Source organism: Procambarus clarkii, chromosome 43 (assembly GCF_040958095.1).
Source record: "Procambarus clarkii isolate CNS0578487 chromosome 43, FALCON_Pclarkii_2.0, whole genome shotgun sequence".
Lineage (NCBI taxonomy): Eukaryota > Metazoa > Arthropoda > Malacostraca > Decapoda > Cambaridae > Procambarus > Procambarus clarkii.
The window spans coordinates 30708701-30734993 of NC_091192.1; the positions used below are offsets into that span (position 1 = coordinate 30708701).

Here is a 26293-nt window from a genome sequence, read left to right on the forward strand (position 1 = left end):
GTGGTCCAGTGATCAGTGACCCCGTGGTCCAGTGATCAGTGACCCCGTGGTCCAGTGATCAGTGACCCCGTGGTCCAGTGATCAGTGACCCCGTGGTCCAGTGATCAGTGACCCCGTGGTCCAGTGATCAGTGACCCTGTGGCCCAGTGATCAGTGACCCCGTGGCCCAGTGATCAGTGACCCCGTGGTCCAGTGATCAGTGACCCCGTGGTCCAGTGATCAGTGACCCCGTTGTCCAGTTATCAGTGACCCTGCGGCCCGGTCTCCAACCAGATCTCATGGTTGACGATCCTAACTCATCTAATCCGTTACATTAATTTACAACTGGAGCTTATTCTTGTATTATTTAGTTCCTTGTGACATCGTTACGCACTTGTCTCTTAGATTCAAATAATATTCCGTCGTTCTGGTGTTCCTCACTTTACTGTGTCAGTTCCTCTTAGAATTGTGTATGTCGCTATCAAGTCTGCCGTATTCGTGGGTGTGTATGATTGCCCAAGTGTATGACTGTGTTCTTGAGATGTTTTTCACATGAACGGCTCTCTGAATAAAACTGCACAAGCTGCTCGTTTGAATGTATTAACAAACAATGAGAGAACCCACATACAACGCCGGGAAGATGGCCGGGTGCCAAGTTGCTCTTTCATATGACCTTAAACATTTGGATGGTGCCTTCGCCCATGCCAATTCTTATCCTTTCATTTTTGTTTTATTGAATCATAAGTTAGGGATAACTTTAGGCAGCGTGACGTCATGTATTTTGATGGGTGTGGCTGGTGAGAGAGAGAGATGTGTGACGCTGTGGGGATTCAAGGAAAAGGCAATCTGGCAGCCCAGCCAGCCATGCGCTCGGGGAATTTCCTCTGACTGCCCTGATGTGTGTGAGGGTTAGCTGGCTGGTTGACGCCCTATATAAAGTGTGTGTGTGTGTGTGTGTGTGTGTGTGTGTGTGTGTGTGTGTGTGTGTGTGTGTGTGTGTGTGTGTGTGTGTGTTGTGCTTGCGGGGGTCGAGCTCTGGCACTTTGGTCCCGCCTCTCAACTGTAAATCAACTGGTGTACAGATTCCTGAGCCTATTGGACTCTATCATATCTATATTTGAAACTGTGTATGGAGTCAGCCTCCACCACAACACTACTTAATGCATTCCATTTGTTAACTACTCTGACACTGAAAAAAAATCTTTCTAACGTCTCTGTGGCTCATCTGGGTACTAAGTTTCCACCTGTGTCCCCTTGTTCGTGTTCCACCCGTGCTGAAGAGTTTGTCTTTGTCCACCTTGTCAATTCCCCTGAAAATTTGGTAGGTGGTTATCATGTCTTTCCTTATTCTTCTGTCTTCCAGGGACGTGAGTTTCAGCTCCTTTAGCCTTTCCTCGTAGCTCATACCTCTCAGTTCCGGAACGAGTCTGGTGGCATACCGCTGAATCTTCTCTAACTTTGTCGTGTGTTTAACTAAGTATGAACTCCTAGCTGGAGCTGCATATTCCAGGATTGGTCTTACATAAGTGGTATACAGGGCCCTGAACGATTCCTTACACAAGTTTCTAAAGGCAGTTCTTATGTTGGCCAGTCTAGCATATGCCGCTGATGATATCCTTTTGATGTGGGCCTCTGGAGACAGGTTCGGGGTGATATCAACCCCCAGATCTTTCTCTCTATTTGACTCTTGTAGGATTTCACCTCCCAAATGGTACCTTGTGTTCAGCCTTCTGCTCCCTTCGCCTAATTTCATTACTTTGCACTTACCTGAGTTGAACTTTAATAGCCATTTTCTAGACCATTCCTCCAGCCTATCCAGGTCGTCCGGTAGTCTCTTGTCTATCATCATCTGGCCTGATTCTTCTCATAATTTTTGCATCATCAGCAAACATTGGGAGGAATGAGTCTATACGAGTCTATGTGAGTCTATGTGTATAATAATATACACATGGAAAATACTGGAGGGTCAGGTCCCAAATCTACACAGTAAAATAACAACGTACTGGAGTGAACGATATGGAAGAAAATGCAAGATTGAACCAGTGAAGAGCAGAGGTGCCATAGGCACAATCAGAGAACACTGTATAAACATCAGAGGTCCGCGGTTGTTCAACGTCCTCCCAGCGACTATAAGAAATATTGTCGGAACAACCGTGGACATCTTCAAGAGAAAACTGGACTGTTTTCTAAGAGAAGTTCCGGATCATCCGGGCTGTGGTGGGTATGTGGGCCTGCGGGCCGCTCCAAGCAACACCCTGGTGGACCAAACTCTCACAACTCGAGCCTGGCCTCGTGCCGAGCTTGGGGAGTAGAAGAACTCCCAGAACCCCATCAACCAGGTATACCCTCTGGAAGATCGTTTACATATATTAGGAACATGATGGGTCCAAGTAAAGAGCCCCTTGGGACTCCGCTGGTGACATCTCGCCACTCTGATGTCTCCCCCCTCACAGTTACTCGCTGTTTCCTGTTGCTTAGATACTCCCTTATCCACTGGAGCACCTTACCTTTTACTCCTGCCTGTTGCTCCAACTTTCGTAACAGCCTTTTATGGGGTACTGTGTCAAAAGCTTTCTGACAGTCTGCCCACCCTTCTCTTTCTTGCCTAATTTTTGTTGCTTAGTCATAGCACTCTATTAACCCTGTGAGGTACGATTTACTATCTCTGAATCCATGCTGGTGGTGTGTTACAAAGCTGTTTCCCTCCAGATGTTCTATGAGCCTTTTTCTCACGATCTTCTCCATCACCTTGCATGGTATACAAGTTAGGGAAAATGACGTGTAGTTCAGTGCCTCTTGCCTGTCACCCTTTTTGTATATTGGGACTACATTAGCTGTCTTCCAGCTTTCTGGTGGGTCTCCTGTTTCCAGTGACCTGTTATACACCATAGAGAGTGGCACTCTTAGTGCTTCTGCACCTTTTAGTATCCACGGTGAGTTTCCGTCAGGCCCGACAGCCTTTGTCACATTCAGCTCCATCAGATTCCTTTTGAACTCATCACTGGTGAGGTCAAAATCCTCCAAGGTTGCTTGGTTTGCCTCCTCATTTAACGCAGGGGGCTTCTCCTTGTTCTTATGTGAAGACCTCCTGGAATCTCTTGTTGAGTTCTTCTCACACCTCATTGTCATTCTCTGTGTATCTATTCTCTCCTTTTCTCAGTTTCATCACTTGTTCCTTCACCGCTGTTTTCCTCCTGATGTGGCTGTGGAGCAGCTTTGGTTGGGTCTTAGCTTTACTCGCGATGTAATTTTCATACTGTCTCTGCTTCTCTTCTCACTCTGAGGTACTCATTTCTTGCCCTCTGGTGTGTGTGTGTGTATTCACCTAATTGTATTTGCGGGGGTTGAGCTTCGGCTCTTTGGTCCCGCCTCTCTCTCGACTGTCAATCAGCCTGTGTACAGATTTCTGAGGCTATTAGACTCTATCATATTTGAACAAATTACTCAATCATATTTACATTTGAAACTGTGTATAACAGCCCTCAACAGGCTGAGGGCTTTCCCTTCCCATAGCTCATGGTGAGCCCTACGCACTAGTCTCCTGGCCCCAGGGTCGCAGGTGTTACTTATCGTACGTTACGGCTCGTGACCCTACAACAGTCAACTTTAAAAAAGGTCTAGGGTTACTAAAACTGCTGTTCACAAGAGCGGGTCACCAGCACTTTGTTAAAATTTTCCTTTAGGACTGAAGGAATACATATAAAATTTATATATATATATATATATATATATATATATATATATATATATATATATATATATATATATATAATATATATATAATATATATATAATATATATATAATATATATATATATATATATATATATATATATATATATATATATATATATATATATATATATTACATAAATCTCAATAGCATATATACATACAGATGGTTACTTTATCACAAATATATCAAATTAAAATATTACTGTCTCTCCCAGAAATTAATATAATATTAATATATGTATTGTTATGACAGAACAATAATGTACAACTTAACTCCACAAGATGTTAACTCTCTGGTTCCGTTGCAGCTACTGACCTACATATCTGTGGGAGTCAAAATAATAAGGGGCCTCGTAGCCTGGTGGATAGCGCGCAGGACTCGTAATTATGTAGCGCGGGTTCGATTCCCGCACGAGGCAGAAACAAATGGGCAAAGTTTCTTTCACCCTGAATGCCCCTGTTACCTAGCAGTAAATAGGTACCTGGGAGTTAGTCAGCTGTCACGGGCTGCTTCCTGGGGGTGGAGGCCTGGTCGAGGACCGGGCCGCGGGGACACTAAAGCCCCGAAATCATCTCAAAATGACCTCAAGAAAATCATTGCTTCTGCCCCGCGAAAAATTGTCAAAGTTACAATATTTATTAATTCTACAATGGAGCAATATATTGTGACAAGAGTAATCTTAAACTAACTTAATGAATGGTCAATACATATTGGTATAACAAAAATAAGGTAATTATTGCTTTACATAGTAATTAAAATACACATACAAAGGGGAATGATGGCATGCTCATCCAGCAACGGACTATCCCACGACAATTTGCCAGATACAGTTCACACAATTATTATTCACCTCTGTTACCCACATATGATCACATATAAATCATTAGTTCCCATGGGAAACTGAATACACAAAGAAATAAAACAATCATTCCCACGATACGTTGGGCCTAACGCCAACAATGTAACATGAAATTATTTTACATAGAACATATAAGTATATCAATATACATACATGTAATTTATACACAATTATAAAGGTACATATTAATTTATTTAATTACGTATCTTATAGAGGTACGTAACAGCAGGCTCCACCAGGAATACCAAGGTCCAAAAATACCAGGGTGTGGGTATTCCAGGTAAGTATCTCCGTGGAATACGACCCGTCAATTGTTTAATAAGCAGGTACCCAATCACTGCTGGGTGAAGAGGCGTACAGTTAAGGATTGGCGCCTAGTCAATCCTCCCCGACAGGGATACGAACCTAGGTCAAACCGCTGGCGGAACGCGGGAGGAGAGTGCCAGTAATCACTGTTGTTGTTTCAGATTTAGCTACTGAGGACGAAGTGTCCATGTAGCACGGGCTATGGTGAGCCCGTGTGAGTAATCACTACACCAGGGCCACTTTAATACAGCCTTATGTTGTAGCTGTAAATACCAGGCAAGGTTCACTCCTCCCCGAGCGCTCGGGAACACAGCTCGGCGTGTATTTAAATGCTTGCCATGTCTTGCTATGAAAGGTCGTCTTATTGCCGGAAAGTTGAAGAGATGTTATTGGGATAATGGTTGAGAGACCGTCTCTGTGCTCGCTCAATTGCACTTGCAATACTGAGCGTCAGTTCTTATGCCCCGCCTTTGAGTTAGTGTATCACCCTTATGACTAAACTTGTTTTAATTTAATTCAATTTCCAGTCGCCGGTTGTCAAATTCATTGGTGTCCGACCGAAATATTTTCGTTCATATCCACATCTGAAATTGTAACTGCAGTAACTTTCTACTGCTTGTTTGTTTTGTTCATTACAATTTTAAATTTGTAATTACGAATGGCTCTGTGCTCGAAGCAGAATACTTCCTCGTGTCTGTTGCTTACCAACGCACAAGTTGTTGCTAAGCACATTAGACATGACCTTTCAGAGGCCAACATAAGCACTCATCCACTGAGTAAATCCACAAGGGCCGTGACGAGGATTCGAACCTGCGTCCAGGAGCATCCCAGACACTGCCTTAACTCATCCACTGCCTGAGTAAGATTGAAATGAGTAACACTTAGCGGGTCAGCCAGAGGCTTAAGGTCCGCTCAGGTGTGCATATTGCTGCCAAAGAAAAAAATATTGGGTTATCTTTGTCTGAAGCTTGGACCAGTGCGGATGACGTCACGATAACGTGGCTGAAAAATGTTGACCAAACCACACACTAGAAATTGAAGAGGCGACGACGTTTCGGTCCGTCGTGGACCATTGTAAAGTCGATTGTGATGAGACGAGATTGATTGATAAAGATTAAGCCACCCAAGAGATGAGACGAGGGAGGCACGGGCACTCGGTAAGGTAAGAAAGGTGAGAGGGAAACCTTAGAGGAAGGTAAGAGCAAGGCAAAAGGTACGGAAGGTATGGTGTAATAAAGGGTGGAATAATAGGAGTAAGAATGGGAACGTAAGAGAAAATAAGAGAAAGAAAAAGAAAAGGAAAGGTAGGCTTATGTAAGGTCACGTTTGTTAAAAAGTTTAGAACATTTGAGTATATACTGTGAAAGGGAAGAGTCAACAGCAACAAAGCCAGGACTCAGGTTCATGTTGGGTGGGTTGTGCGTCAAAGCCGATTCGACAAGACGGCGTCTGTGTAGAGTAGAGGCAGGAAAGATTATTTTAAGAGGAAGACCAATCAATAGCATGATTAGAATCCCTAACATGACAGAAGAGAGCATTGTGTGTGTGTGTGTGTGTCTGCAGACTTAACACTTCTTCTGTGTTCCTTAAGTCTGTCATTAAGTGTACGGCCAGTTTTCCCAAAGTATTGAGAAGAAGGAAATTTCAGAAGCAAGAAACTGAGGGTCGCTGGTGCGTAGAGCACGGAGGAAGAGAGACGAGGACACTTTTCTTAACAGAAGGAGGATGGTAGGAAAAGAGGTGAATGTACATGCCACTATTCATGGGCTTGCGGTAGACAGAGAAAGAGAACCAGGACACAGAGCTGTGAACGTCAAGAAAAGGAAGAAGTGAATTAGATTCCCATTCAACTCTGAAATGGATGGAAGGAGCCAGATTGTTAAGAGAGGAGAGGAAAGGCTGGAAAAGACTAAGGTCAAGAGGCCATAAAGCAAAAATATCATCAACATAGTGAAGCCAGAGAGAGGGACGAGTATCAGTATCAAGAAGAAGAACAGTTTCGAAGTATTCCATGTAGAGATTGGCAAGAACAAGGGAGAGGGGAACCCATAGCCACGCTGAAAGTTTGAGAGAAGTATTTACCGTTGAAAGAGAATGAGTTAAGAGTTAACACAAAGTCTGATGAGTTCGAAGAAAACGTCAGTTGGAGGCGGGAGAGGCTTCTGTGTCTGTGAACAAATCCACAAGGGCCGTGACGAGGATTCGAACTTGCGTCCGGGAGCATCCCAGACACTGCCTTAATCGACTGAGCTACGACAGGGTTAAAAGGGTTGAAACCGAAGTTCTACTGAAGTTACTGGATCCCGTAGCCTCTCCGAGGCACAAACCAGGGTTTTACACAACTCCCCCCTGCACTCGAGCTATGTCAATAGGCCGTTCTCCCTCTTCGCCCTTACATCATTACACCCTTACATCATTACGCCCTTACATCATTACGTGTAATGATGAAAAAGTGGTAGCGCGCTTCTTAGTGTAGCTACCTGAATACCGACGTAGCCGCCACGAAGGCGCTAAGAAGAAAAACATTCGTAAGTACCTTCGTGAATCTGGCCCCTGGTCTCTGAAGTGAGAAGTTATTGAGACTAAAACTAAGTACAAGACTACTCTTACATACGTTTCAGACGTAACCGTTTAGAAGGGATAACCGCAAGTATTTTGTTACTAATAGACGATCATTATCCCTGGTTCTTTACGTTAATTTGTATTTATATAATTTAGTTTGATTGCTTTTTGTAGGCTAAATGGCTCAGGTATTTGCTTTCGATCTTGCAAGTGTATTTACGTGACTACTTGCGCGCGCACACGCACGCAGCAAGTCACTCAGCCTCTCAAGATACAGAGTGAAACGACAATAACGTGATGTATCCACAAGAAAACATTAAGGTAATGAAATGGGATCGAACTCTCATCTCTAAGACATCCCAGACACGCACTGCCGACTATTAACATTGCTCAAGGTCGGTGTCCCGTGTCGCAAGGGTCAGATTGCGCGGCTTTAAGCTGTTGTGTTGACATTTTAAAGTTTGATTCCGGCATTCAATTGAAGACCGAGTTTGGCCGACTAATATTGATTTTCACGCGTTGCCGCCAGAGGGAGGAGCCTTTATGTCATCATTGGGATTATCACTTCCGCATACTGCAAGCGTTGGTTCAGCATCTGAAATTGAAATGGAAATAAGTTTATTGAGGTAAAATACACACAAAGGGATGAGGTAGCTCAAGCTGTTCTCACCCCGTTCAGTACAACGTGTTAATACATACATAGACACACATCACAAACAATAAACATATTACCGAACATTCTGAGAGATAAACATATACATTTCCTCCTTTACACAAGTAGTATGGTATCAGACGTACACATAAATACTTTTATGACCTAGGTATACTGTACAGGCAATTTGTTCAGCATCTGTTTCCAGCTCTTCTTCCTCACCATCATGTATGCTAATAAACTTGTAACAGAGTTTTAAGTGCACTGAGTTTAGAACACGAGAGTTTAGTGCATAAACAGATTGTAGAGTGCACAGATTCGTTTTCTGTGCTCTGTAAAATGTATTATTGGTACACGTTTTTCTTAATTATTTAATGGTCTAGAACGCTCATATAAACAGGTTCGCGATCAGATATATTACCTTTGCGGATTGTATCAATATGTTTCGCGCGCTTTTTCATCACCATCACACTAGTTTTAAAATTTGTTCTTAAAGCCGTTCTCTCTCTCCCCTTGGTAAACACATGAATTATTGGTTTACGTTTTTTTTTTTTTTTTACTATTTAATGGAGTTTAGAACTCGCACGTAAACAGGTTCGCGGTGAGATTGCTTGTGTTGATGTTTGCTAGGGAAGGCTTGTGCAATATTGTGGGATTTATGCATATATCGAGGAGGCGGAAGTCGCCCGGTAAACACAGCAGTTGGCTGGTCTTTACCGGTACCAGTGTGGTCCCTCCGTCCCCTCCCCACTCATCCCTCACACGCTGGGAGACCACAAACCGGCGCCGGCATTAAGATTATGACGCCAAGTAACGTCACGGCTCGTGCCCACCACATACACAATCACATCTATTCATAGTAGGACACATATACATAAAGGATCTGGGAATAATGATGATGTTTGGCGTCCTGGTATTTAGGGAGCTTAGCCAAACGAATATAGTATCAGCTAGAAATGATAGGATGGATTTTGCGAAGTTATGTCCCTTATGTGTAGTGGAAGCGTATTGAACAGTCTCGGGCCTCTGATGTTGATAGAGTTCTCTCTCAGAGTACCTGTTGCACCTCTGCTCTTCAACGGGGGTATTCTGCACATCCTGCCATGCCTCCTGGTCTCATGTGATGTTATTTCTGTGTGCTGGTTTGGGACCAGCCCCTCTACTTTTTTCCACGTGTAAATTATTATGTATCTCTCCCGCCTGCGCTCAAAGGGAGTACAGATTTAGGCTCTTTAGTCGGTCCCAATAGTTTAGATGTTTCACTGAGTGGATTCTAGCAGTAAAGGATCTCTGCACGCTCTCCAGGTCAGCAATTTCTCCAGCTTTGAAAGGGGCTGTCATTGTGTAGCAGTACTCCACTCTAGAGAGCACTAACGTCTTGAAAAGTATCATCATTGGTAAAACATCTCTAGGTCTGAAAAGTTCTTCTTATCCAACCTATCATTTTTCTTGCAGTTGTGACGGCTACTTTATTGTGTTCTTTAAAGGTAAGGTCTTCCGACATGAGTACACCCAGATCCTTTACATTGCCTTTTCGTTCTATGGTATGATTTGACTGAGTTTTGTACGTGGTTTCTGCTTTTATACATATTTATGTATTAACACGATGTACTGAACGGGGTGAGAATAGCTTGAGCTACCTCATCCCTTTGTGTGTATTTTACCTCAATAAACTTATTTCAATTTCAATTTTGCTTTTATATATTCATTTTTCCGTAGCGCAATAACTGTAACTTATCTTCATTGAATACCATATTATTTTCTGTAGCCCATACCAGGTTGATACCTGGTTGATGGGGTTCTGGGAGTTCTTCTACTCCCCAAGCCCGGCCCGAGGCCAGGCTTGACTTGTGAGAGCTTGGTCCACCAGGCTGTTGCTTGGAGTGGCCCGAAGGCCCACATACCCACCACAACCCGGTTGGTCCGGCACTTCTTGGAGGAATAAATCTTGTTTCCTCTTGAAGATGTCCACGGTTGTTCCGGCAATATTTCTTATGCTTGCTGGTAGGGTGTTGAACAACCGTGGACCTCTGATGTTTATACAGTGTTTTCTGATTGTGCCTATGGCACCTCTGCTCTTCACTGGTTCTATTCTGCATTTTCTTCCATATCGTTCACTCCAGTACGTTGTTATTTTACTATGTAGATTTGGGACCTGGCCCTCCAATATCTTCCATGTGTATATTATTTGATATCTCTCTCGTCTCCTTTCTAGTGAGTACATTTGGAGAGCTTTGAGTCGGTCCCAATAATTTAGGTGTTTTATCTCGTCTATGCGTGCCGTATATGTTCTCTGTATTCCCTCTATTTCAGCAATCTCTCCTGCTCTGAAGGGGGAAGTATTTATTACCTCTTCTTTCCACTCTCTCTTCCCCTAAGTATTTTATACATCTATCATGTCTCCCTGTTTTTCTAGTGTCGTCAGGGTTAGTTATTTCAGTATCTCTTCATACCCCGTCCCTCGCAATTCTGGGACGAATCTCGTTGCAAACTTCTGAACTCTTCGAGTTTCCTCGAAGAGCCGGTCGGCCGAGCGGACAGCACACTGGACTTGTGATCCTGTGGTCCCGGGTTCGATCCCGGGCGCCAGCGAGAAACAATGGGCAGAGTTTCTTTCACCCTATGCCCCTGTTACCTAGCAGTAAAATTGGTATCTGGGTGTTAGTCAGCTGTCACGGGCTGCTTCCTGGGGGTGGAGGCCTGGTCGAGGACCGGGCCGCGGGGACACTAAAGCCCCGAAATCATCTCAAGATAACTTCCTCGTGTTTGTTTAATGCGAGGCTCCACGCTGTTGCGGCATATGCTAAAATTGATGTCATATAGACACCAGTTTCAATCAATCTGCAAACAATCGTCTGGAAACATCAAAATATGAGGTTCCACTCCTATAGACAGATCATTTACATATATGAGAAATAGTAGGGGCTCCAGCAGCGATCCTTGTGGTACTCCGCTTGTCACCATACGCCAGTCCGACTTCTCGCCCAGAGGAAGGGAGGTTCTGTTACTCTGACTCCTGTTTGTTACGTAATTTCTTACCCATGTTAGTGTCTTTCTGTTTACTCTCGCCTGCCTCTCGAGTTTGTGTAGTATTCTAATATGAGGAACATTATCAAAGTTTTTTTGACAATCAAGAAAAATGTGTGTGTGTTTATGTGTGTGTGTGTGTGTGTGTGTGTGTGTGTGTGTGTGTGTGTGTGTGTGTGTGTGTGTGTGTGTGTGTGTGTGTGTGTGTGTGTGTGTGTGTGTGTGAGCTTTGGCTCTTTGGTCCCGCCTCTCAACCGATGTACAGATTCCTGAGCCTACTGGGCTCTGTCATATCTACATTTGAAACTGTGTATGGAGTCAGCCTCCACCACATCACTGCCTAATGCATTCCATCAGTTAACTACTCTGACACTGAAAAAGTTCTTTCTAACGTCTCTGTGGCTCATGTGGGTACTCAGTTTCCACCTGTGTCCCCTTGTTCGCGTACCACCAGTGTTGAATAGTTTATCCTTGTTTACCCTGTCAATTCCCCTGAGGATTTTGTAATTTAAGCAATTCCCAAAAAAGTATGTAAGAGAGAGAGAGAGAGAGAGAGAGAGAGAGAGAGAGAGAGAGAGAGAGAGAGAGAGAGAGAGAGAGAGAGAGAGAGAGAGAGAGAATGAGAATGAGAATGAGAATGAGTAACACTACCACTACCAAACAATAAACCATTCGCTGAATGGATAATTCTTACAAGTGTAGGAATTACACTTGCAAGCAGAGGGCAGCCAACCCGTCCTCTCACCCAATGCGTCGCATTTTTTTACGGAAATTATTAATCTGTTTAAAACGCAACGTGTTAGCGCAAATGAACGCACCATAATATTGACGGCCTCCAGAGGTTAGGTGGGTTGCTTGGGCTCGTACGTCATGCGAAACAGTTGCAAATTTTACGGAGTAGCAGATCGGAGTGGCCCCATCAGTAAGCCCATCAAAGAATAAATTGGAATTGCATAAATTATTTGCCACTCCGTAAAAAAAATACAACTGTTGTACCTTACCAGAAACGTACAAGCAACCCACCAAGCCTATCGCTGAAGATGCATAGAAAACGTCAATATTATGGCTCTCTAATTTATACAAATACGACGCATTTAAAACGTTTTGGTCGATTCCGTAAAAAAAAATGTGAGGTATTTAGAGGACGGGGGTTAGACGGGAGACAGAAAGGCCTTGATGTAGACATGAATGTTGGGTGAGTGTGGGGACTAATGTGTCCTTGGGGCGGTCATTGGCGGTGAGGGCGGTTATTCTCCACTCCATAAATGGTTCCCTCATACATGTCAGCGCTGGAGACCCAGACACATGTGGCCGTGTGTCGCGCGCTCATGGGGTCGTAAGACGGGTGAGGAGCTAATGTTGTATTTTGTGAGCCAGGGAACGTGTATACTGTGCTTATGTTGGGAGCCGCTCAGTGTAGTGGCGTTCTGCCTCTGTTGTTGAGTCAACCGTTCAGTGTAGTGGCGTTCTGCCTCTGTTGTTGAGTCAACCGTTCAGTGTAGTGGCGTTCTGCCTCTGTTGTTGAGTCAACCGTTCAGTGTAGTGGTGCTCTGCCTCTGTTGTTGAGTCAACCGTTCAGTGTAGTGGTGTTCTGCCTCTGTTGTTGAGTCAACCGTTCAGTGTAGTGGGGTTCTGCCTCTGTTGTTGAGTCAACCGTTCAGTGTAGTGGTGTTCTGCCTCTGTTGTTGAGTCAACCGTTCAGTGTAGTGGCGTTCTGCCTCTGTTGCTGAGTCAACCGTTCAGTGTAGTGGTGGTCTGCCTGTTGTTGAGTCAACTGCTCAGTGTGGGGTTCTGCCTCTGTTGTTGAGTCAACCGTTCAGTGTAGTGGTGGTCTGCCTGTTGTTGAGTCAACTGCTCAGTGTGGGGTTCTGCCTCTGTTGTTGAGTCAACCGTTCAGTGTAGTGGTGTTCTGCCTCTGTTGTTGAGTCAACCGTTCAGTGTAGTGGCGTTCTGCCTCTGTTGCTGAGTCAACCGTTCAGTGTAGTGGTGGTCTGCCTGTTGTTGAGTCAACTGCTCAGTGTGGGGTTCTGCCTCTGTTGTTGAGTCAACCGTTCAGTGTAGTGGTGGTCTGCCTGTTGTTGAGTCAACTGCTCAGTGTGGGGTTCTGCCTCTGTTGTTGAGTCAACTGCTCAGTGTGGGGTTCTGCCTCTGTTGTTGAGTCAACTGCTCAGTGTGGGGTTCTGCCTCTGTTGTTGAGTCAACTGCTCAGTGTGGGGTTCTGCCTCTGTTGTTGAGTCAACCATCTCTACTGGGAATCGGGACTGGTTTTGAAGGTCTATTTCCCATGCTTGTCAGAACTTCAATTAAGTTGTGATCTGACTAACAGGTATTTGTAATCATTATGTTCCTGATCAGTTCATCGTTGTTAGTGAAAATAAGGTCCAGCGTTTCTCTTTTTCTAGTGGGTTCTACTAGAAGTTCTTCTACTAGTGGGTGGGTGGGTTCTACTATTTGCTGGTTTAAGGCACATCTGTCGCACATCCGTCGCAATGTATAAGAAATATTGCCAAACAACTGTGGACATCTTCAAGAGATACCTAGATAGTTTTCTTTAAGGAATCCCGGACCAACCGGGCTGTGGTGGATATGTAGGCCTGCGGGCCGCTCCAAGCAACAGCCTAGTGGACCAAGTTCTAACAAGTCAAGCCTGGCCTTGTGCCGGCTTGGGGAGTAGAAGAACTCCCAGAACCCCATCAAGCAGGTATCCACCCTAGAGAACACTAGTGTCTTGATAAGTATTATCATTGGTATAGCAGCCCTCGTTTAAAAGGTTTCTGTTATCCTACCTGTCATTTTTCTTGCCATCGTGACAGCTACTTTATTGTGGTCTTTAAAGGTAAGGTCTTCCAACATGATTACCCCTAGATCCTCTAAATCTAACTGCCTCGTGTGGACCAGTAGGAGCTGCCTCGTGTGGACCAATAGGAGCTGCCTCGTGTGGACCAATAGGAGCTGCCTCGTTGGACCAATAGGAGCTGCCTCGTGTGGACCAATAGGAGCTGCCTCGTATGGACCAATAGGACCTGCCTCGTGTGGACCAATAGGAGCGGCCTCATATGGACCAATAGGAGCTGCCTCGCATGGACCAATAGGAGCTGCCTCGTGTGGACCAATAGGAGCTGCCTCGTATCGACCAATAGGAGCTGCCTCGTGTGGACCAATAGGAGCTGCCTCGTGTGGACCAATAGGAGCTGCCTCGTATGGACCAATAGGAGCTGCCTCGTGTGGACCAATAGGAGCTGCCTCGTGTGGGCCAATAGGAGCTGCCTCGTATGGACCAATAGGAGCTGCCTCGTATGGACCAATAGGAGCTGCCTCGTGTGGACCAATAGGAGCTGCCTCGTGTGGACCAATAGGAGCTGCCTCGTATGGACCAATAGGAGCTGCCTCGTATGGACCAATATTAGCTGCCACGTGTGGACCAATAGGAGCTGCCTCGTGTGGACCAATAGGAGCTGCCTCGTGTGGACCAATAGGAGCTGCCTCGTATGGACCAATAGGAGCTGCCTCGTATGGACCAATAGGAGCTGCCTCGTATGGACCAGTAGGAGCTGCCTCGTGTGGACCAATAGGAGCTGCCTCGTATAGACCAATAGGAGCTGCCTCGTATGGACCAGTAGGAGCTGCCTCGTGTGGACCAATAGGAGCTGCCTCGTATGGACCAATAGGAGCTGCCTCGTATGGACCAGTAGGAGCTGCCTCGTGTGGACCAATAGGAGCTGCCTCGTATGGACCAATAGGAGCTGCCTCGTATGGACCAATAGGAGCTGCCTCGTGTGAACCAATAGGAGCTGCCTCGTATGGACCAATAGGAGCTGCCTCGTATGGACCAATAGGAGCTGCCTCGTATGGACCAATAGGAGCTGCCTCGTGTGAACCAATAGGAGCTGCCTCGTATGGACCAATAGGAGCTATGAAGCTGCGGAGGACCTTTAGTTGATGTGTTGCTGAAATTGAAATTGAAATAAGTTTATTGAGGTAAAATACACACAAAGGGATGAGGTAGCTCAAGCTATTCTCACCCCGTTCAGTACATCGTGTTAATACATACATAGACACACATCACAAACAATAAACATATTACCAAACATTCTGAGAGATAAACATCTACATTTCCTACGCGTGTTGCTTGTACATGTTTTGTTAATTAAGTTGGTGTAATTGTCACCTAATGTCCGTATTTAATTCTGGTCACCTGATAAGCTGATCTAATCTCTCTCACTCAATCCTTTCATTTATCTGACATAATCCGTGTCAAGGAATTGTGTAACTCTGGTTACCTTACCTTTGGAGCCGTTCCCAGGATCATTATCCCCGCGGCCCAGTCTCTGGCCGTATATAATGCCAAGGGATTTTAAACTTGATCTAACCTTGCCCAATCTAACCTAGCATAACACACATATAGACGCGATAAACATACGATAGCCTAACACACGATAGACATACGGCACGCATAGACGTGATAAACACACGATAGCCTAATACACGATAGACATACGGCACGCATAGAGGCGATAAACACACGATAGCCTTATACACGATAGACATACGGCACGCATAGACGCGATAAAGCACCTAAATTATTGGGATCTATCTTGAGGTTATCTTGAGGTGATTTCGGGGCTTAGCGTCCCCGCGGCTCGGTCCTCGACCAGGCCTCCTTTTTGTTACACACCCCCAGGAAGCAGCCCGTAGCAGCTGTCTAACTCCCAGGTACCTATTTACTGCTAGGTAACAGGGGCATCAGAGTGAAAGAAACTTTTTGCCCATTTGTCTCCGCCTCCACCGGGGATCGAACCCGGAACCTCAGGACTACGAATCCGAAGCGCTGTCCACTCAGCAGGATCGTCTCAAAGCTCTCCAAATGTCCTTCACTAGAAAGATGACGAGAGATACCAAATAATATACACGTGGAAAATACTGGAGGGCCAGGTCCCTAATCTATACAGTAAAATAACAACGTACTGGAGTGAACGATATGATTGATAAAGATTAAGCCACCCAAGAGGTGGCACGGGCATGAATAGCCCGTAAGTGGTGGCCCTTTTGAGCCATTACCAGTATCAATAGGTGAACAAATCTACAAGGGCCGTGACGAGGATTCGAACCTGCGTCCGGGAGCATCCCAGACGCTGCCTTAATCGACTGAGCTACGACATGGTAAAAGTGTTGAAACCGAAGTTCTACTGAACTTACTGGATCCCGCAGCCTCTCCGAGACACAAACCAGGGTTTTACACAAACCACAGATCTCCAGTATCAATAGATGATACTGGAGATCTGTGGAGGTGCGACTGCACCCTGCGTGACGGGAGATGTCTCCCGTGGAACGATATGGAAGAAAATGCAGAATAGAACCAGTGAAGAGCAGAGGTGCCATAGGCACAATCAGAGAACACTGTATAAACATCAGAGGTCCGCGGTTGTTCAACGTCCTCCCAGCGACTATAAGAAATATTGCCGGAACAACCGTGGACATCTTCAAGAGAAAACTAAACTGTTTTCTAAAAAACGTGCCAGACCAACCGGGCTGTGGTGGGTATGTGGGCCTGCGGGCCGCTCCAAGCAACAGCCTGGTGGACCAAACTCTCACAAGTCAAGCCTGGCTTCGGGCCGGGCTTGGGGAGTAGAAGAACTCCCAGAACCCCGTCAAGCAGGTATCACAGACTAACCTAGGTTAATACATCTTTATCTAATAATGTAAACGGTTTTAGCAAACCCTACTTTTAATTTTGTTTAAAGCAAACGGTTTTAACATCGATGAATTGTTTTTTTAGTTTAAAATTCTTACTTATCATAACTCTGATTAAATTATTCCTAATCACAATCTCATCACCATCTAGCTCGTATCTTGTTACTCTACCATCATTACCCAGCTTCAAAATAGGAGCTGCCTCGTGTGAACCAATAGGAACTGCCTCGTGTGAACCAATAGGAACTGCCTCGTGTGAACCAATAGGAGCTGCCTCGTGTGAACCAATAGGAACTGCCTCGTGTGAACCAATAGGAACTGCCTCGTGTGAACCAATAGGAGCTGCCTCGTGTGAACCAATAGGAGCTGCCTCGTGTGGACCAATAGGAGCTGCCTCGTGTGGACCAATAGGAGCTGCCTCGTGTGGACCAATAGGAGCTGCCTCGTGTGGACCAATAGGAACTGCCTCGTGTGAACCAATAGGAGCTGCCTCGTGTGGACCAATAGGAGCTGCCTCGTGTGGACCAATAGGAGGTGCAGCGTATGCACCAATAGGCCGCCTGCATTTGGATTAATTCTCATGAGCTTATATTTCAATAATAAGTGCATATTTCCCTGCAAGGAAGGGTGTGAGTGTGAGACCTTCCCGGAAACTTTCACCTGCCTGGTATTAGTGACACCTGACCCGCCCCAGTGACGACATCCTGACCTGCTGGCGTGGGGTGGGGGAGTGTTTGGGCTGAGGGAGGGGAGAGGTCATGTGGCGTGTCTTTACCCCCACCCACCTGTATCACCCCACCTACACCACTGTCTCCTACTACATCCTTCTCTATTTCTCTACATCCTCCTACATCCCTCTCTATCCTCCTGCATCCCTCTCTATCCTCCTACATCCCTCTCTATCCTCCTGCATCCCTCTCTATCCTCCTGCATCCCTCTCTATCCTCCTACATCCCTCTCTATCCTCCTACATCCCTCTCTATCCTCCTGCATTCCTCTCTGTCCTCCTGCATCCCTCTCTATTCCCCTACAGCTCTCTCTATCCTCCTGCATCCCTCTCTATCCTCCTACAGCTCTCTCTATCCTCCTACATCCCTCTCTATCCTCCTGCATCCCTCTCTATCCTCCTACATCCCTCTCTATCCTCCTACATCCCTCTCTATCCTCCTGCATTCCTCTCTGTCCTCCTGCATCCCTCTCTATTCCCCTACAGCTCTCTATCCTCCTGCATCCCTCTCTATCCTCCTACAGCTCTCTCTATCCTCCTGCATCCCTCTCGATCCTCCTACATCCCTCTCTATCCTCCTACATCCCTCTCTATCCTCCTACATCCCTCTCTATCCTCCTGCATCTCCCTCTGTGCTCCCACACATCTGGCATTGTCATCAGAAGCCCACAAACTAATATGAAAGGTTTACCAAAATAAGAAATCTTTTTAGGAATTTGAACAGTTCATGACCTTGTGTCTCATGTCAGTCAGAACAGTTCTGTAATACGCAGCGCCTGCGAGGAGTCCTGTTTCCTTAAACTCAAAATACATGAAGAATGTTGAGAAGTGTGCCACCAGACACACTACAGGTATGTGTTAACAAGGAAAACTCGGAAAATTAAACCTCCTTTCGTTTGTATAAAGACGATAGAAGGGGTAACATGATCACGACGTACACAATTATCAGGGGAATTGACAGGAGAGTTAATGGTTTATTCAACGTGGGTGGTATACGATTATGGGGACACAAATGTAAACTAAGAACTCGAATGAGTCCCAAGACATATTAGGGCTAAAAACTATTTTGTTAGTGAACAAATGGAAATAAAGAGGTGGAGGCAGATTCCATGTAGATATGACAAAGTCCAAATGACTCTGGAATCTGTAGGATACACCAGTTGATTGAAGGTCGAGAGGCGGGACCAAAGAAGCCAAGCTCCACCCCCTACAAGCCCAGTTACACGAGTACACCTTCTCACACCAGTACAGTACATGTATGGTTCTCACACCAGTACAGTACATGTATGGTTCTCACACCAGTACAGTACATGTATGGTTCTCACACCAGTACAGTACATGTATGGTTCTCACACCAGTACAGTACATGTATGGTTCTCACACCAGTACAGTACTTGTATGGTTCTCACACCAGTACAGTACATGTATGGTTCTCACACCAGTACAGTACATGTATGGTTCTCACACCAGTACAGTACATGTATGGTTCTCACACCAGTACAGTACGTGTATGGTTCTCACACCAGTACAGTACGTGTATGGTTCTCACACCAGTACAGTACATGTATGGTTCTCTCACCAGTACAGCACGTGTATGGTTCTCACACCAGTACAGTACATGTATGGTTCTCACACCAGTACAGTACATGTATGGTTCTCACACCAGTACAGTACATGTATGGTTCTCACACCAGTACAGTACATGTATGGTTCTCTCACCAGTACAGCACGTGTATGGTTCTCACACCAGTACAGTACATGTATGGTTCTCACACCAGTACAGTACATGTATGGTTCTCACACCAGTACAGTACATGTATGGTTCTCACACCAGTACAGTACATGTATGGTTCTCACACCAGTACAGTACGTGTATGGTTCTCACACCAGTACAGTACATGTATGGTTCTCTCACCAGTACAGCACGTGTATGGTTCTCACACCAGTACAGCACGTGTATGGTTCTCACACCAGTACAGTACATGTATGGTTCTCACACCAGTACAGTACATGTATGGTTCTCACACCAGTACAGTACATGTATGGTTCTCACACCAGTACAGTACATGTATGGTTCTCTCACCAGTACAGCACGTGTATGGTTCTCACGCCAGTACAGTACATGTATGGTTCTCACGCCAGTACAGTACATGTATGGTTCTCACACCAGTACAGTACGTGTATGGTTCTCACACCAGTACAGTACATGTATGGTTCTCACACCAGTACAGTACATGTATGGTTCTCACACCAGTACAGTACATGTATGGTTCTCACACCAGTACAGTACATGTATGGTTCTCACACCAGTACAGTACATGTATGGTTCTCACACCAGTACAGTACATGTATGGTTCTCACACCAGTACAGTACGTGTATGGTTCTCACACCAGTACAGTACATGTATGGTTCTCACATCAGTACAGCACGTGTATGGTTCTCACACCAGTACAGTACATGTATGGTTCTCACACCAGTACAGTACATGTATGGTTCTCACACCAGTACAGTACATGTATGGTTCTCACACCAGTACAGTACATGTATGGTTCTCACACCAGTACAGTACGTGTATGGTTCTCACACCAGTACAGTACATGTATGGTTCTCACACCAGTACAGTACATGTATGGTTCTCACACCAGTACAGTACGTGTATGGTTCTCACACCAGTACAGTACGTGTATGGTTCTCACACCAGTACAGTACATGTATGGTTCTCACACCAGTACAGTACGTGTATGGATGACCTCATAGATATATTTTTATGTTCAGTTTGTGAGTCAGCTCAGTCCCCCAAAGTACCGTACTTGCTCAGGTACTTGTTATCATCCTTATATCAGACGTAGACAAGGAGACAAACAATAGTAATGTATTGGGGGGTAGAAATAGCCAAAGCTACTCTATCCCTTTGAGATGTATTTCTTTCTTATCTCAATAAACATACTTGAACTGCATCATCATTTGCAGATGATAGCAGCATTTTCATGTGAGTAGACAGTATAGATAACTGAGTAAACCTCCCAAGTTGATGTTAATCGGATCTTCTAATAGGCCTCGGAAATATGACGTTTAATGAAGATAAGTTCCAGCTCCTGCGCTATGGAAAAAAACGAAAATATAAAAACGGAAACCATATATCAAACGCAATCAAATCACATTATAGAACGAAAACGCAGTGCAAAGTATATTTATATAGAAGCAATCATGTCCGAAGATCTTATATTTAAAGAACAAAAAAAAAGTTAGCTGTCACGACTGCAAAAAAAATACAGGTTGGATAATCAGAACACACACGGGATGCCATACCATTGATGATCCTTATCAAGACACTAGTGTTCTTTAGAGTGGAGTCTTGTTGCACACTAATAGTCCCATTCATAGCCGGAGAAACTGCTAACGTGGAAAGTATGCAAAGATCCTTTACGGTTAGAATCCACTCTATAAAACATATGCATTATTGAGACCAATTAAAAGTTCTAAGTCTGTATTCTCTAGAGCGCAGGTGGGAGCGTTACATAAAAATTTACACGTGGAAAATATTAGACGGTCTGGTTCCGAATCTGCACACGGAAATAACATCACATGAGACCAGAAGACATAACAGGATGTGCATAATAACCCCGTTAAAATACAGAGGTGCGTTAGGTACGCTGAGAGCTGCGTCCAACAACCTGGTAGTTGAAGAAGGTACAAAATGAAGCCATGAGAATAATCTTAGGATGCACAAGGAATGCTGTGATTGAGGTAATGAGCATGGACTTGAATCTGAAGAGTATTGGGGATAGAATTTCAGAGATAAATGTAGCCTCTGCCATTACATTAATGAGAGGTGGGGGAGCTAATGAATTAATCCTCTCGGTTCAAAAGGTGGGAAGTAATGAACAATGTATGATAAAGTATAATAAGAGAACATATATGAGTACCTTATGTACTAATGTTATAAAGTATGATGTTATTCCAGAATGTATTTCTTGGCTTAAGAGAAAATTCACACCACCATGAAAGGATTGTAACGTAGATGTAGTAATTATTCCCTTGCAAAAGAAACAAAAGTATGTATGAGATAGGAGAGCTGAGGGCAACATATGATTGTATTATTAGAAAATTACCTACAGAAAACACTGCATGTATATTGTGATGGTTCAGTAGCTAGGGATGGGAAGGCAGGATGTGGAGTCTTGATCAGGGAGTACACTAACATCGGCACGTACTGTTACTGGACGTCGTTTAACTGACAATATCTCTTAAACCCAGGCAAACCTCCATATATAGTAAGTAATATAGTTTTGTTCATTTATTCATAGTAAGTGTACTCCAAGGTGTATTAGCAGGATTACAGGAAGTAGTCAAATGTGCAGGCTACTGAACACATGGCTCAGTATGACTAACCATCCTGTGAGATGGTGACTTTTAGTATCACTGCTACCTTATTCACTCTTGTGTTGATGATTATATCCTCACCATTTGGTCACCACTTGGTCCGGGAGACATCTCCCGTCACGCAGGGTGCAGTTGCGCCTCCACAGATCTCCAGTATCATCTTTTGATACTGGTAATGGCTCGAAAGGGCCACCACTTACGGGCTATTCATGCCCGTGCCACCTCTTGGGTGGCTTAATCTTCATCAATCAATCAATCGATTATATCCTCATAATGCATCCAGAGTCTGTCAGTGCAGACTACTTATCACATGCCTCTGTATGACTAACCATCCTGTGTGATGGGGATTGTAGCATCACGTAGCTAGTTTTTTGACACACTCTGTACGCCTCTTCATATAGTCTAGGGTAGCTGCACAAATGCAGATGTACCTAAATGTGTTAATAATAATAATACAAAAATCTGACTATATGCAGCGTCCGTCGCTGACTGATGCAAGCGACACACCTGGGCAGACCATCAAACTATAAGCCAGGCAGGCGCACGACATTTTTGGGGTCATTAGTGTTAATCCTGTGCGGGGGGGTAGGAAGGTTAAGGCTATTGTGTAGACACATTGTTGATTGGTAAGGCTATTGTGTAGACACATTGTTGATTGGTAAGGCTAGTGTGTATGTAAAGTGTTGGCTGTACACTACTGTGTGTATGTATAGTGTTGGCTGTACACTACTGTGTGTGTTACAGCCCTGGAGTTGTGTACTGTGTGTAGTTACAGCCCTGGAGTTGTGTACTGTGTGTAGTTACAACCCTGGAGTTGTGTACTGTGTGTAGTTACAGCCCTGGAGTTGTGTACTGTGTGTAGTTACAACCCTGGAGTTGTGTACTGTGTGTAGTTACAACCCTGGAGTTGTGTACTGTGTGTAGTTACAGCCCTGGAGTTGTGTACTGTGTGTAGTTACAACCCTGGAGTTGTGTACTGTGTGTAGTTACAGCCCTGGAGTTGTGTACTGTGTGTGTGTAGTTACAACCCTGGAGTTGTGTACTGTGTGTAGTTACAGCCCTGGAGTTGTGTTACAGCCCTGGAGTTGTGTACTGTGTATAACAATAGACCAACCTACACTTAGGAAATGAAATTGCCGACGTCCTGGAGCCATAAATGGTGACGGAGCGTACTGTCTTTACGCTAAGTTCATGTGGGGTCGAGTTATTTGTGTCACGTTATTGTAACATTCTCTACTGTGTGTAGTTTAAACCTTGGAAGGTGTACTGTTATGCCACACTAAGCGCGTGTGTGACTGAATATTGTAACTGTCTAACCAATCGCTTACAAGAGTCACCCATCACCTGAGTTGAGAGGCGGGAGCAAAGAGCCAGAGCTCAACCCCCCGCAAGCTCAACTTAGTGAGTACAACTGGGTGAGTACCTGTGTTATGGTTCTCGTCTTATGTAATAAATATTTAAGGTCAGAGTTTAAAATTCTGTAACTGCTTCTACAAATAATTGCTAACACAAGGTAAACAGCTGCTAATCTAGGCCCTAAGTATACACCAAATTCTAACATATAATATTAACTTATATTTGAAAAAATACTCATTTTTTGAAAGATATAATGGGTTAAAATTGGTGAATGCGTCTTTGGCGTCGGCCACAGCTCAGACGAGCGTAGCCTCAGGGTGGTTGGCGTCTTGTTGTTATAGATTCAGCTACTCGGAACAAGTTCCAAGTAGCATGGGCTATGGTGAGCCCGTAGCTTACCTGGCACAGGAGCAGTGCTGTGATGGCATTGTTTATGATGACGGACCCAGCAGATTATGTAGTTCGGGTTTGATCACCATATATTATAGAATGAACGTTAATTCGACGTCTACAGATAAAGTTTACCTAGTTAATTCTAGCAATTAGAATATCCACAATTATGAGAATACAGTATAAAAGTTTAATATACGTTCCTAGAAAGCATGATTTATGTATATAAATGGATGAACGGGTATAACAAGGGAGTTTATTAAAGTGCTGAATATCAACACAAAATAAAACGTGAACAATTTATACAAATTGAACAGATTGAGAGATCTGGATAACTACTGCTTTGGAAACCCGCATGTAAAGTACTTGTAATTCTTAATTTCATTAAATAAACCATTCCTGCAGACAGCCTCCGTGAGATTCTATTATTATCGTAACCACAAATAATTCCTTAATGTTTGTAAATGGGATATTATTCATTAGAGGTGAGTGAGAGTGGGTTACTGGGCCCAGGTGGCCAAGGTCAGCGGGGGTAGGTGCCTGGCAGTGCTCCTGACCCAGGCACTCCTAGGACCCTTCTCCCCTAGGTCCTCCTAGGCCCTTCTTCCCCAGGTCCTCCTAGGCCCTTCTCCCCCAGGTCCTCCTAGGCCCTTCTTCCCCAGGTCCTCCTAGGCCCTTCTTCCCCAGGTCCTCCTAGGCCCCTCTCCCCCAGGTCCTCCTAGGCCCTTCTCCCCCAGGTCCTCCTAGGCCCTTCTACCCCAGGTCCTCCCAGCGGATACTCTCACCCGCTCCTTCATTCTTCTTTCTCTTGTAAAGTTTTAAAAGTACTGTATTAGAATATTTACGATTCTTACTTTGCAACTGTAGGAGGTTTTTGTTGCTGCAATTTTCCACCCTGGGTGTTTTGATATTTACCTGGTAGTTGTAAATGACTTCCGTTACTTCTTGTTCCTCCACAGTTACTCTGTTGTCTTTTAATTATTTGATATTATCTTCTTGTCTTTTAATTATTTGATATTTTCTTTTTGTCTTTTAATTATTTGATATTTTCTTGATGTCTTTTAATTATTTGGTATTCTCTTGTCAATAGAACTTTCGGTTACAATTCTTTTGCCATGTCATAGCTCAGTCGATAAAGGCAGCGTCTGGGATCCTCTCGGACGTAGGTTCAAACCCTCGTCACGGCCCTTGTGGATTTGTTCTCTTGTTGTCTTTTAATTATTTGATATTCTGTTGGGAATATTGCATTCCCTACATTACACTTGTCAGCTTCATCTGCCACTACAATAATTTGTGGCCGTAGTTACGTAATACTCTTATCTCCATATATTATTATTTGTAATTACATCTACCCTTGACCTTCCTATCTATTCCCATGACAAAATTAATAGTACAAAACTTTTTTTGTGTGCAGCATTCCATTTTTGTACATTACATTCGTATAATTTTTGGATGACATTCCATCCATATAATTTTTGGATGACATTCTGTCTGTATAATTTTTGGATGACATTCCGTCCATATAATTTTTGGATGACATTCCATCCGTATAATTTTTGGATGACATTCCATCCATATAATTTTTGGATGACATTCCATCCATATAATTTTTAGGTGACATTCCATCCATATAATTTTTGGATGACATTCCATCCATATAATTTTTAGGTGACATTCCATCCATATAATTTTTGGACGACATTCCATCCATATAATTTTTAGGTGACATTCCATCCATATAATTTTCAGACGACATTCCAGCCATATAATTTTCGGACGACATTCCATCCCTATAATTTTCGGACGACATTCCATCCATATAATTTGGGGACGACATTCCATCTATATAATTTTTGGATGACAGGTGTTTTTTTGTAGTCCATGTAACTTTCAGACTGCATACATAAATATTTACATAAATATTTGTATGATGGTCCACATAGTTACAAAAAGTACTATCTAAACGGGAGGATGGGTTGATGTCATTGTACAGCATTGATATTTCAATCTATCCGTCAAAAAAGATAATACTTAAGCAACTATTTGGTCAAATGTCCAAAAATGGACTGTTGCAACCAATGAAGTTCACATTCATGAAACCAAACCTAAAGTTTCCAGGCTTAATATAGCACATAAGCAACAACGATCATAAAAACACTGATCCAACTATGCAGAAAAACAACATGTGAAAAATAGAGAATGCTAAATGTGTTGTTGGCTCAATTCACCTTCATCAGAGCATTTTAGAATGAAAATCATTGTGTCTATACTGTATCTATTCTGTGTATCTGCACAACACAGAATTCTTTGTGTATTGTGTCTCGTTGTCTCTGTGTCTAATACACAGAATATTCTTTGTATTCTGTGTTGTACAATAGATTCTATGTATCTATTCTGTGTGTATTCCCACTGAATTTTGAAGAAGCCAACGACACAAGGATGTGTATGAAAGTAGACAACATAGAGGACACAGCAAACCTCCAATCAGATATAAATCAGGTCTTTCAATGGGCTTCAGAAAATACGGTATTTAATGAAGATAAGTTCCAGCTCCTGCGCTACGTAAAAAATGAAAATATTAAAATGGAAACCACGTACAGTACATAAGACAGTCAAATTATAAC

The 26293-nt window shown here is 44.0% G+C and overlaps 2 protein-coding genes across 7 annotated transcripts in view; one reads left to right on the forward strand and one right to left on the reverse strand.

The window, feature by feature from the left end:
• Mical (Molecule interacting with CasL) overlaps positions 1 to 26293 on the forward strand; it is a 309683-nt gene that overhangs the window by 133717 nt on the left and 149673 nt on the right. The gene's annotated exons all lie outside the window — the stretch shown is intronic.
• Positions 25054 to 25506, reverse strand: LOC138349928 (sericin-2-like). Its single transcript, XM_069299921.1, has one exon. The coding sequence runs from the start codon at positions 25504 to 25506 to the stop codon at positions 25054 to 25056; it is 453 nt and encodes a 150-aa protein (XP_069156022.1).

Excerpts from the sequence above, each read along its gene's own strand:
- LOC138349928 (XM_069299921.1), bottom strand. The coding sequence starts at position 25,506 with ATGTCGTCCCCAAATTATATGGATGGAATGTCGTCCGAAAATTATAGG.